The following is a 14,443-nucleotide window of genomic DNA, read 5'->3' as shown; positions in this document are numbered from 1 at the left end:
AGCAGCCAGTGTTTGATCTCTGATCAGCATCTTTTGCCCATGATCACTGCCACTTGTCACAGAGGAAGGGAAAACATGCTTTGCGGTGACTACCCTGCAGATGCTTTTCCCCCCTAAAATCCAGAAGTCAGATGTTGGTTTATCATTGGAGTATAGGTGTTTATATACCAGCTAAAATATATTTCTTTGATATCTGTATGGTTTCTTATTCACAAAATATATATTGTTCCTATCAGCTCTCTCCCTTTAAAAGAAGATTTTCAGGAAATCATTTCTCCCATTTTCCCAGTGCTGGCAAGCAGAGGGGACTTCCCTTTGAACTGTGGCTTTATTGAACTATATTTTATCTTATCTTATTTAGATTACAGCCTATTCAGGATGTAATACATGTGGCTTTTTTTAACATTATGTGTTCCCATACGTGTTCTATATAAACTCCAGACACCATATATAATTATTCTGAAATAATAATAATTTTTCTTCTTCACATTTACACTTTCTTCTCCCTTTTCTCACATGTTATTATACTAAGATGAAAATCTATCACTAAGTGGTTTGCTCCCCTGACCAGAGGAAATGAAATTGCAGCAAAAGAGAACAGAAGGAATATAAAAAAATATAAAAAAATTTATGGGGAAAGTCACTACATAAGTTACATTAGAAAGAGCTACATTATTGAAACTCAGTAGAAATTACTAGACTAAAAATGATTCCTGTTTCATTTGTACTGCTGAATCCAAGTAATAGTTTTACTTTACTGAAGAACAGCATTATTGAAACCAATTTTCATTAAAAAAACACACAACAACAACTGTATTTTATTTCTTTGTCATGAGCAACTTCTTTTTAATTAAACTCCTTGCTGCTGCAAAACCAAGGAAGTAAGTGGAATACAAAAAGTAACTCTGAAGGAAGGAATGTTCCTAAGAATGGGTAGTATATTTTATTAAACACCTAATATGTCTGGAAAAGCAAACAAACAAACAGGTATTCAGAGCTTTCTTAGATCTAAATCAGACAGGATTAGTACATTTATGCAAAGCAAAGAGTTGAGAACAATAAAATTTCATTATGCCAAACTCAGCTGTTTACATCTTGTCCGCAATTTACTGCCCCTGTTTCAGATGTGAATAAAGACTTGCATGGTCACTGTATTTTCCAGATATTTGGGCTTACTGCATTACTACACAGCTTTTCTTTTTTATATCTTACTTAGACTGCCACTGGTAAAAGGACACTACTACTTTGACAAGATAGCTGCTTTTGTGTGCAGAGGAAAATGGCATATTCTTCTCAAACAAACAAAAAACGAAGAGCATGAATTAACTTTTAATTTCCATTCCCAACCCCAAGGGTGGCATAGAAAATGGTAGTAAAGAAAGATCATGCCAAACTCTCTTGATTTTTCTTCAGTGTCTTTAACCTTCAAATACAGCTCAGAATTTTATCTTCAAATACTTTTTTTTTTTTTATTTCAGCCAGAAAACTTAAGGAAACAAGCTTATGCAACTGTGATGCCCACCTGACTGCTACTTTTGCACAATGCCTTTTGAACACTTTTGAGGATGGGATAGACGTCTCACAAACATGAAGTTTAGCAAAGTTTCAGGAGAACTGCTGCCTGGGACGAGTAGCCCCAGGGAGAAAGGCTGAAGCAGCAGCTCTGCAGTTGCCCATTCCAACTACTTCTATCAGCAGGCACAGACCAGCCAGCCAAGTGCAGATGCTTACCACATATTGCCTCTGAGGGATCCTTAGACATCTGGGAGAAATTTGAGGGACATAAAAGGTGAACTCAAGCTATTGCCACAGAAAATCTTAGAAAGTAACAGAGATTCAGGCAGATTATTAATAAAGTGAATGGGACTTCTATGTGGTACACAGAACAAAAAATCCACAGAAAAGCAGACCTCATTAGTCTTGCTGTTCATGAGGCAATTCGGTAATCACTCAGTACTGAAAATCAAATAATGAAAGCCAAGCATTTTAGTTAACAGAACAGTTATGCCCATACTGTTGCTCAACTCTGTGGGTTGCCAAGTGATAAGATGACTTCAGCCTTGCCTAAAACCATGTTTGTTAATTTCTATGGACTAGAAGTTTCATTTTGAGAGTAGCTTTGGGCATAGTGTTGTATCTTAAAAGTTAAAATTAGGAGTCACCTATTCCTGACCCAAACCTGTCACCTGTCATTAAATATGTTTGTTTTCCATTACATATCGACTCTGTCAACATACTTGTCTTATTTATTTATTTATTATTCATATGGCTATAACAGATACTTCGTGTTAAAAGCTTTGCACTTAAACTCAAGGAAGTACTTGAGGTAATCCAAGTTATCCTCAGCTATCAATCTACTAGGAGAAGGAACATCTGTATTTTGTGAATGTGTTTATAGTTAACTACATTTTAAGTCCCTTTAAAACCCAGAAGGTTTTAAGTACTGTTCCAAAATTGCATTTTAAGTGACTAAGTGACACTATTTTGTCATTAGCTTTCTATATTTCGTCCATTATATGTTTCCAAGTACAGGGATTTACTCCTTAAACTTTATATTTTATTCCAAAAAACTCATTTTGCTTTTCCGTTAAAATCTGCATAAGGTTTTGGGATGACTGGCAAACCAGACACTTTAAGTTCCCACAAGATCGATTATCATAATAGGGAAAGGCCAGAAATTTCCAGAAGTTTTCAGAGCTTTCATACATTTTCCTCATTAGCGCTCTATGGAAGTTGGGAAACTGCTTGCATTCACTAATGTGCTTTCTTAACTGCCCACCACTAGCCACAGGCAGGATACACAAATATTTGCACTGACCAAGCATAAATTATTTTCTTGTTTCATTTTATTGTTCACAAACTGGAAACATTTATATTTCTGCTGCTGCTGAAAAACTGCATTATGATTGTATTTTCGCCAAGTTTGATCTTAGTTGATGAAGTTAGTTAAAAAGACGTAAAAATCACAATAAGTCAGTAGTTTTTTAAAAAGGAATAATCTGGTAATGTTTTGTACTACATTTAGAATAGATTGTTCTTGTAGACATGATAACAACTTATTTTCAGACCAAAGAAAGCAGAAATACAGAGTTTTACTGATAATTTTAATTCCATACATGTACTAGGATGAAGCAAAGGAGTTTTCTGGTTCTTTATGCCTACAGCTACATAGTAAATTGTTAAATTGTGTATATTCAGACATAATGCCCAACTGTTATGTTAAAAAAAAGTAAAAAGAAAAAAAAGTATTTTTTTCCCGTTATATACATTAATGCACTTAGCACCCAGAATCAGAGAATAGTACCATATTTTATAATATTTACTCTAGATGACATCCAGGTTCTACATCAGCTCATTTCCAATTGCACAATCATTAACAGAGACAAAAGCACTAAAGCAGTCATGAGTACAAAGAAACTGAATTCAGTACTGGTTTAAAAAATGACCTGAAGAATTTACAGAGTTGATACTTATTCAAAAATAATAAGTAGGGTGCAAAAGAGTTTTATTAGGTTTGGCAAAAGCTGTGGGGGTATTCTGCTTGAATCATGTTACTCCAAGTTCATTAAACAATTATCTCTCTTACTTTATTTATTTTGTCTGATAATGTTCATAGGAAGCTTTGACTTTTTATAGACAAAACAAAATTGAAACCAGACACAGTCAATATATCCTATGGGTTCATCTCCTGTCAGACAATTCACTGAATAAAGCAGATAATAATTCAGTGTTTTAAAGCAGCAGTGTCTTCCAGAAGACAAAGTGTATTCAGCTCCTTTTGCCTCAGCTGAGAATGTGGAATGGATTTTGTTTAAGAAGATAATTTCTAAATCATTCAGTTTACTTCTCCATTTCCACTGTGTCAAATTATTCATTGAATATATACATTTAAATATAGAAATAACTTTAATTTTCCTCAAAGAATGAGTTAAAAATGTTAACTTTAAAAATTTAGTAAAATATTTATAATTATTTCTATGAAATATCCATAAATATTTGGTGGAAAGTTTTAAAAATATGTTTGGAAGCCAGAGGTACCTTCTGAGAAGACTAAAACAAAACTTAAGTTACTTTCAATTAAAATACAGAACCGAATGTCTCCACCAGCATTCCAAGTTTGAAAAGTGCCTCTCGCAATCTTGTTCATGTCCTCCAGCAGTTCAGGTTGCAGCACTTCATTCTAAACCAAATGTATCAGTAGACATACAGAAGTTAAATTCACTTTTTCCTTTCTCCTTCCCAAACACATACAGAATCAGCAGTAGCAGCCTTCCCCATGAAGAAGAATCCCAGCATCAGAGCTCAGGTTTGAAGTGCAAACCTACACAACTGGTACCTCTGGCTTGGCAATGTGCCCCAGACAACTAACTTTCCGCCACTGATACATATCGAACATCTAATCTGGCCCAGCCAGATTGCGCATCACTGGGGCACTAATAACTGAATGACACTAGAAAATGACTGACACCAGAGTTAAATAATTATAGCACTAATATGACATGAATCCCAAGGTGAAGGGCTGCTCCAGTGAGTCCCAAATGAAACTGATAAGGCAGGAGATGCACCTCCCTGCAGAGAAAGCTGTGCTATGATGAAAGCACACAACTGTCATTTGGAGGACAGCAGAGCAGATACCTAATGATCTCTGCTAAAACTCTACTGAATCTTCAAATCACTAATTAAAAGCAAACATGCAAACAAAAACCTCTCAAAATCTCACCCGGATGTTGTACAATAGCATGTCCATTTTTGGGAAGAAAATTTCTTTAAGAAACATTAATCTTAATGATGGTATTCTAGGAAAGGCTGTTACCATGATTATGCTTAAGAATTAAGAGAAATATTTGTTTAATTAAGCTGAAACATTACATACAATTTATTAAAAGTGTTACATGTAAGGAATACCCTACATGGTTCTATTAACAGACTTGAAGAGTACATGGGCCTTATCAACATACACCGATGGTGTAAAATTAAAGCACTGAAGGCAGAGTAAGCAAAAGTGCCAACACCACTCTTGAAACTGGTGTTATCCAGTAATACTTGCATAGCAAAGACTGCTCAGTGTAACATAGTTAAAACACAACTGTGCTACTGTTAAAATAACACTGTTTAATTTTACTTCCAAAAATATTCAAAAAAGTAAAGATGAGTCCTTGTGTGGTAACAGCTCCATTGCCCAATCTAGTGATCCAAAACTCTCTGAAACAAATATGGTTTCGTCCTTGCTCCCTTAGATCATGTAGTAGAAATGCACACTGTAGCTTAAGCCTTGGTCAGAACCCGATTACCTTCATGAACGTGTTTTCATAGAAGTGAATACTGTCTCTCATCATTTTGATATCATGTCTGTCTCCACTGGACATGCTTTAGACCTCAGCAGAAGCAGAGAACATGCTTTCTCTTTCTGTAACACTGATGAAAGTAATAATCATCTGAGTAACAGTATGAGTCAGAAGTGACTTTTTAATAAAGTAGGGTGACATGTAATTCTTTATCAAAGAGGTGTGGGTCTCCATGAAAGGCGTTACTCACAGAATATCTTAATGCACATTCCAGTCACTAAAAATCATTTCCTTATATTCAAATTACTTTGTAAATATTTCAAAGAAACAAATGACTTCCATGCCATATATCCCAGTCTCTTGAAGTAAATGACTTTTTCAGATGCAGACAATTTGTAACTCATGACTCTGAAATGTACTGTCATAAGGAAAGTACTTGTACCTATATGTCACAGTTATTCATATCTGGTGTGCCTTTTTTATCCCCTTGCACTCCTAATTCTCATGAGCTTATCCATTTAACATAATAATTCTACTCCTCTCCCTCTCCTCCTTGCCCCCCATCTTGTTTGTTTCCAGTACAGAAGCAGCACGCCTTCTGTCTTTTCTAAGGACATGTTTTCCCTAGCTCTTGCCTTTCTCACAGGTCCATCCTTTCCTCTATTTTTCAGGAAGGACCATGCTGACATGGCAATGTATTTTATATAATTCTTTGCACTACTGCCAGGGAAAAAGGTGAATCAGTTTCTGCAGGAAAAAAAAATACAGGATGTGTCTCCAACTCTATAAATAGGTATATAGATAGACGGATGGATGGAGCACAGGAAGCGCTCTGAAGGCTCTCCTGCTTTCAGGAAACCTTCTATATTCTTTTCCTAATCCCATATTATCTTCAAAATGCCTCATGTTCTACGATCCAACAATTCTTCTCTTCAGACCTGTTTCACTCAGCCACAGAAGGAAGGAGAATCTGTTCTGAAGCGTGCTCTGAACAGTCCCTACTTTGTTGCTGAGATGAAGAAAGCAGAATAGAATAACTTAGAGCAAAAATTTCTTGCCTCTGAAAACAAGGCAAACTTGTGCAAACTGCCATTTGAGAATGGCCCATTACTCCTAAATACTCGGGCATTATTTAGGGAATTAAGTCAGACCAAAACTCCATTAAAAAATTAAAATTGTGGATTTTGTGTCAGAAGTCTGTGTTCACACTCAGGCTATAGCCCTGTTCAGTGTGCTAGCACAGATATGGTAAAGGAGCTGAGGAAGGAGAAACTGAACCAAATGCAAGTAGGACCACCATCCTCTTGATACCCTCCGTGCAAAAGAGGGAACCACAGGCCTTCTTGGCAGAAAGACATAAGATCTTCTTATAACATCCTGTTAGCTAGTTATCAGGAGCAGCTGCATATCTTTGCCATTGGTGTAATCCTTCGTAGTCAGATGATTTTGGGGTAATAACTGTGGAGATGAAAATTTCTTCTAATATGAAAGCAGTCAATGATCACACTTTTCAGGTTTACATATCTGACTTTTTTTTTTTTAAAAAACAGATTTTACAGGATCTGACATATCTAATGTACATATGTTATGGTTTTGTTGTTTGGCTTATGCTTCCTTAAGTTAATGTTTGTGACCAAAACAAACAAACAAGATTGACTTGAATATAGCTCAAGCCAAAATCAATGGAGGAAACATCTTACTGTTGTAAAACCACAGGCACGTTGGTAGCTAGGAATATCTAGCTATTACATGTATCTACATTTTCAACATGAAGATAAAAGTTTCCTAATTTTAAATTCCTGTCAAAACTAAAAATCTTTTTCTGAAAAGTATATGAATACAGTTAGGTGAATTAAGTCTCAATAGCCATTGCTGTACTTGGCATCCTGTGAAGCCAGTGAGCTGCATTATACGCTTGCAATGGAACATACTATTTAGCTCACAGTAATTGCTTTTCTTTACCCTAAAGGGAAAACATTAGCATCAATGAAGATTCAAAAAACGTGCTTTGGACAAATTCATCTAATACGGAATAGTCACAGACAGAACAGTGTAACCATCTTCAGAGCTGTTATTTGATAGTATGTGAGCTCTCTTTCAAAGAACATGGGAATACGGCAACGTGTCAGTAATATTAGACTACTGTGAACACAAGTGGTGTAAAGATTTTGTGGCCATATCAATGCATAACAGCTTAATTACTGATAACCCACAAGAGGATATATAATTAATTTAGAATAACTAGATTTAACAAAGCTGAGAACTACAAAATATATTTTTTCCATAATATGGACATTCTAATTTAAGTGCTTTTTTTTTTTGATCAAGAACATTCTACTCAGCCAAGCCATATGGTTTATGTATTTTTCGTTTTAAAAATAAACACATCTGCATCTGAAGTTGTTCTCCACTAAAATAATGGAACAAGAATCATAAAGCATACACAAACAACTTAAAAATGTGCCTTGTGCATTGCTTTTTACGCAGTCTGTCTCACTCGAAAGAGAAAGTGATGAACATAATAATCTAATGTGACTGGAAGGGGCCAGAGCTCTGCCTGTATTTTTTTTTTTTTTTTTACTGTTTCTTGTATTTGGGGGAAAAAAGGAATCTGCATACTCTTTGTAAATGGACAAAATTGCAACAGAGAAATATTCATCATCAATTAATGTTCCAAAAGGGAACAGTACAACAGCTTGAGGTTTTGCCTCTTGGCTCAGGTCAAACACAATGTTAACTGTGGTGAGGACTTATTTTTAGAAAGAAAAAAAGTTCAAGTTAATATTGCTACTGGGGCAATATGTAACAAAACAAAAGTCAGAATTCAGAGAGAGTTTGAAAGGTGGGCAGAAACAATTGTACCAAAAGTGAACATAGGAACAGCAGGAGACCACAAAAGGAGTTAGTTAGAAGACCACCTTCTAAAACAGGAGCTAGACACTTTGAAAATAAAAATTAAATATAAACAATGTCTGGAAGTTTTCAAAATGAACATGGCAGTCAGAAATAAAATCTTTGTTAGAGCCGTAGCTCTTGCTATGAATAGTTCAGGCAGACTCAGAAGCCTAAATACACAGCTTACACTCTGTCAGACTTGCAAGTACTGGTGAATAAGTGAGTTAACCATCAACCTGACTGCCACAAGCCAGAATGTCTCCAAGAAATTGGGAGAGACTTATGTTTGAGCTAGAGCTTACTCACAGAAATGATGTGTAGTAACCATATCAAAAAGGGTAAAAACATCATGCCAAGAGGAAAATTAAAGACTTACTTACAGTGCGTACAGGAGTTCAGATGTCTTTTAGGTAAGCATAAGGCATGGTTCACAAGACTTGCTACACCAGTTATAGTTCACTGAGGCTCTGAGGAAAGTCAGATTATTCCAGATAACATAATCCAAATGCCCACTATAGCTGCATCAAGAAATATTTCCTGAGAAAGTTCTGATAACCACCTCTGTGGTCCAGCTCTCATTAGGCCATGAAAAAGTCAAAATATCCTGCTCTAGCATCATACCACATAGGCACTATGGAGCTAAAGATCAATCTGACCCAGCATCTTTAAGAAGAAGAAAAAAAAAAAAAACAAGAAATCCCAACAGAAATAGAAGTGGTTTTGTAGATGTACTTTTCAGGCACACACAGATGCTAGTGATGATTTCTAAGATAAATTGGCAGCACATTTGTTTTAAGCACTGAACTGGTGTTGGACTCAGATACTAATCAGGAACATGAGGTTAAGGGGGTGTGAAATTTACTGCTGTGGTTCGTTCTTGCCTCAAAGAACCAAAAGAAGAACCAGCTGCTGGTCATGAAGATAGGGGGTAGTTGCCATAAAGCTTAGAAATGCAGCTGTGGGTCTAATATACACTTGTGATCCCAATCTAGATCATGACATTATGAATGATTAAGAAAGTGATAGATTTCTTTCATTAGAGAAAGGAAATGGCAATACTATAGCAATAAAGGCATGCAGTAAAATTAAATACTGACATGCAGGGGAAAAAAAAAAAAAGAGGAAAAAAAATGTCAAGGAAAAGGATTGCTGTGAGCTGGCCAAGGCATGTAATTTCAAATACCTACTGAGAGTCTTTACTCAATGACAGAAAGAAAGAAAATATTTTAAAGGTCTGAGGAAGCCCCCAATAGACTTGGCTCCCTAGAACCCCCCCTAGGAAACTGATAGTGAATGTTTAGATATTGAGTATGGAATAATTTCTGTGAGATTCGTGGAAATTTTTAAACTAGGCATGCTGAAAGGCTAGAGAATAGGGAATCCAATATCCATCACCCAATTTGGCAAAAATGGAGACAATGACTGGGAAAGGTATATTTATCCAAGAACTGAAAATCTGGAATTTGAGCAAGAAGTCTCAATAGCCAAGTTAGTACATGACCTAATCCTTTGTTTGGATGTGATTATTGCTAACGACCGCCTAATAAATGCCAGAAACTGCCTTAGAAATTCAGCCTGTAGAAACCCCCTTTCTAAAAGTGGCTCAGGTAAGCAACGTTATTTTTTTTTTATTTTTTTATTTTTTAACACATTCTCTTTCCAGAATTCATAACTCTAATTCCCACTTCAAACAAGGAAATATGAAAAATGGTAGAAACCTGCTTCAGGGTGATGTTAGCTGTTGTTGTTAAAGGCATTACTTGATGCTCAACTTTAAATGTTTCTCATAAGAAACAAATAGTAACATGGAAAATCCTCTGCAAATGCTGGTAAGAAAAAGACAGGAGGAGGAACTCAAAAGGATTTGCTCTGAATTTCTTCTAATTTGTATAACTGAATATTTAAAAGTGAAATGGTCCAAGAGAATTTGTAGTCAGAAATGAGTTCTTAGGAGTGCATGCAAAAATTATACTGCATGGCACATGATCAAGGCCAAAAATGAACGATACTGGTAAGCACTTAGGCTACTGAGAAAGAAGACGGCATCACCAGTCTTGTATAGCAGAATAAAAGTGAAGAAAAGGATTTTTATTCATCAGCTACTGTTTTAGATACCAAAGAATGTTTGATTTTATTTTCCAGAGTGAAGATTGGACTCCAGTAGCAATGGAGCCAAAAGAAAAAGAAGAAAAAGTTAATGCCAATATTACTGCAATATCACTGACTTTCTGCTGATTAAAGTATGGATTGAGCTGTGTATTTCCTAATTTTGAAATATTTATAGCTACTTTATCTCTCTATCAATGTGTTTCTTGTGTTGGTGTCTGGAATATACATTGAACAGAAATTCAAGTAATTCTATGTACGCTGAAGGCACCAGCATGAAACTGAATAAAAGACAATGATTGTCTCAAAGACTGTCTGCAGGGTGAATTGGTGCTGGGTAATTCCTGTAACCCAGCAGTGCTGTCACTCACCGTTGTAGAGATTATCCCATGTTGCTGAGAGAAGCTGTGTATGCCCCATCCCTGGAGGTGTTCAAGACCAGGTTGGATGACGCCCTGGGTAACTTGATCTAGTGGGTGGCATCCCTAACCATATCAGGGGGGTTTGGAACTAGATGATCTTTAAGGTCCCTTCCAACTCAAGCCATTCTATGATTCATTCTATGATACACCCTTTCTGAGTTACCTGCTATAAGGATCTCAGTTTATAGTCAGAGAAAATGTGCAACAGCTTCCTAAAACTGGACAAGCCAGTAACTTGTAAGGGTACTTGCAGTACTGCAGTCTGGTGGACTAAGTCCCAGCTCAAAAGCTGTCAGTCAGTACCTGTTGTAACTGAACAATTCCCACGGTTTTCAAGATTCTTTTCCAATAAGAACCAAATGCACTGAAAGTAAAAGAATCCCCAGAGATTTATTATTGTTGTTATTATATTGTTATGATATTGTTTATTTCTGTTAGATTAGAGGCCCTAGTGAACTACTAGCACAACAAGAATGTCTTAGCAAATCTGGAAAGCAATGTCTGAACTTATTTTAAGAAACATTGCATCTCCTACCATACTCGCTTCCATTGGAAGAAACAGCAGGTGGATATGTCAGGAACGAGCTATGATGTGATCTAATAGACCCTGGACACACTTTCTGAACAATGAGGGAATTGTTACATCAGTGGTGCTCTTGAAGCTCATAGTCCATCACATTTCAGTAATCTGCAGTTTCCACTGTCCTCCATCGTCCAACATTTGCTCGTATAAAATATTCTCAGCTAGGGACCTCAATTAGTTACTTTAGTAAAACGGTTCAGAAAAGCAGAGACAAACCTACATCCCAACTTTTCTCATTACTCCTAGGATAATTATCAGTAAAAGATCCTTTTTTGTTTGGTAGAAACAAAGTATCTCTATAAGAAAGACTATGGTATCTGTAAGGAAAAGCAAAATGAATTCAGACTGCATGAACCAGACAAAAACTTCATAATCCAATTGTTAACAGGTTCATACCATTGCAAAGGAAATTTTTAAAAAGAAGAGTTGTTATTTTTACGTGGTCTAAGAAAAACCTTAGGAGAAAATACCAGAGTAAATCTCAAATAACTATTGTAGTGTCTATAAGTTAAAACAACAGATATGTAGAGAGTAAGTTAGTTTGCATATACGAATTCTAATTTCCTCATAAGTAAAACTAGTATAATCTTAAAATTTCTGTTTCCCCAAATAAATTATGTTTTAAATCTTATTTGACTCCAAACCAAAATAGAGTAGAATAGTTTTCAAATTTTCTGCTAACTTAAAACTCCAAACAGAATCCAATTTTTTATTTTTTTATGAATTCTAAAAAAATTGTGTTCAATTTTGAAAATAAATTCAAAAATATTTGTCATTTCAACATTATTTTTACTTCACATATGTTATGAAATAGATTACATCATCTAGTTTTCCATAGTAGGAGAGATCTGATGTCAACAATCCAAATGGCTAATTCTATCCCTGTAACTTAGATTTGCTAGTGATATACAAATATTGAAAACAAAGGATCCATAGAATCCAAAAGGACATTTTGGTTAAATAATCTGATTTTTTTTTTTCTGAAATAATAAGTTCCATAACAGAACTTTTTCCCATATAAATTATTACTGATGTGAGATTGCTTTCTTTTTAAAACATTTTAAATTCTGTTTTCATATGGTGCTTTTTGAAAAATGTTGGAAAAAAGATTTTCCTATTCCAAGCTGATAACATAGTTCTGAAAATTTCATTGGGAATGTCACTGTAATATAAGCCAGTCCTCGGGGCCTCAAAGAAAAAGAGCAGCTCCATCAGGAAGTGTGATCAGGGAGAAAATGAAAAGCTCAGAAGTTATTCAGACTGGAGTAATTTTTTTTTTTTTTGAGTTTGCAATGGGAAAATAGCCAGCTTAAGTCATGTCATCTGTAATTTGGTAAGTTATTTATTTTCTTTTAATCCTATCTGAAGTATCAACATTTCCAGTACATTGGCTTGATTGGCAGAGGTGTTGTATGGCTTGGGATAGACCCCAGTAAAACTCTTCATTCCTATCTAAGATGCTCCAAGTTCTGAAGGAGTTCCCCTTAGTTGAAAACATCCATGCTTTAGGAACATCATCACATCCTCATTACACCTTAATATCACAGCAAGTCAAAACTTCAGAAGGGCAGACAATGATATTCTTTACTGCATATGCCTGAGCATGACCTCATTTTAATATTAGTAACTAATCTGACAGAAAGCTTACGTCATGGGAAATAATACCCAACTAATTGAGTAAAAAGTATATTATGACTTTAAAAAGTAACAGATTTGAAAAAGGTAGCTCATAAAAGACTACTTCAGACCATTATAGACAGACCTATCAGCATAAGACAGTACTATTTGACAGTACTATTCGAAATGTAACTCTCCTGTGAACTGTACAGCTATTCCATATTTTTCACCTTACCATTTTGTATTCTTTCCAGCCTTTTTGGAAATCCAAACTCCCGTCTTCTCGGTGCTGTATAACTGTCCATCCTCCTCCAGCTGTTTCCATATTGCAAAAGACCTGTGCAGTAATAAAAAAGAAGAGATACTTGCTTTGGAATTCTGTCATTTTAGACAGGGGAAAAATGTGAATAATGGCATTAAGGAAGTCTGTTTTCCTATGGATTCATGCCTCATTCTCACGCCCCTCATTACAACAATCTGAGCTCTTCTTATGTTCAGTGTAATTCTCCCTGTAAAGTTTCCTGTTCGTTCAGCGTATTACACAAGAATATTTCCCCATCATCTCCCTCAGCATCCTCAGCTTTCCTCTTCACATTCCCTTCATGTTCCTTCTGTACTTTCTCTGCAGTTCCCCTGAAACTACTGCCTTCTTCTAAACAAAGAGGTGTGTTTTTCAGTGATAATAATGCTTCCTATAGCTTTTATCACATTCTAAGAAAGAAGCTTTAGGAATTCTTACAGGAAATACCAATTCAAGGAGTCCAAAATGTAGCAAAGATGAGATTATTCTGGTTTGATTTGCATTGTAATGTGTCAGTGTGTCAGGCAGTGTCTGAAAACACAGATAACTGATCTCAGTCTAACCTGTTTTGCGGATGACAGAGAACATAGGAACAGACTCAAGTACAGAGGTCTTATCACATTAACACCTGTACTGAACCTCTAAGATCATATCCTGCCATCAATGCACTGATAAAATTCTAACTTTGATACTGAAAGTCTGTGTATTAAGGATAATTTAACAATTTAGCAATTTTGCTGAAGCTTGATGCCAGAATATTGTGTCATTTGAAATCCATTAACAATCTTAAATATTAAAAATGGATATTATTTTTTATTATTTTTCCACTCATTACATTATCTTTTTAAAATTATACAAGATAAATTATGAAAAATTATGAACACTGTTTAGCCATTCACTTTTCTTGCTGTGTGGCAAGTGATAGTACTTATTATTGTAGGACACTTGATTTTAAGACCCAACTAAGTCTCTCAGTGCTACCCACTGAAGCAAATTTTCATTCCCAAGTATTCATCCATCACATAATGGCACTGCAGCTAACCTAATTTCACTTGACTGTGCACTTGTATAGTTATATTCACCTTTTTAAGAAAGATGTTAATATGTAAGGAGGTTGAAGCTTAGTGTCCAATACAGTTAAATAAAAATTCTTCCTTCAGTTGACTAGAGAACCATATTCCACCCTCAGGCAAAACAATTTGAAATACTTCCTACTCATAAGCACAGTCATAGT

At 35.5% G+C, this 14,443-nt stretch overlaps 1 protein-coding gene across 4 annotated transcripts in view; it reads right to left on the bottom strand.

Moving 5' to 3' along the window:
- Positions 1-14,443, bottom strand: part of ANGPT1 (angiopoietin 1) — a 184,369-nt gene that overhangs the window by 45,895 nt on the left and 124,031 nt on the right. For all 4 annotated transcript variants that reach the window (XM_083826437.1, XM_083826438.1, XM_083826436.1 and 1 more), the window contains one exon: positions 13,144-13,245. In XM_083826437.1, the coding sequence (XP_083682563.1) occupies positions 13,144-13,245 (102 nt within the window). The remainder of the gene's footprint in view (positions 1-13,143; positions 13,246-14,443) is intronic.

This window comes from Anser anser (assembly GCF_964211835.1).
Source record: "Anser anser genome assembly, chromosome: 2".
NCBI lineage: Eukaryota > Metazoa > Chordata > Aves > Anseriformes > Anatidae > Anser > Anser anser.
This window is presented reverse-complemented; position numbering and strand designations above follow the sequence as displayed.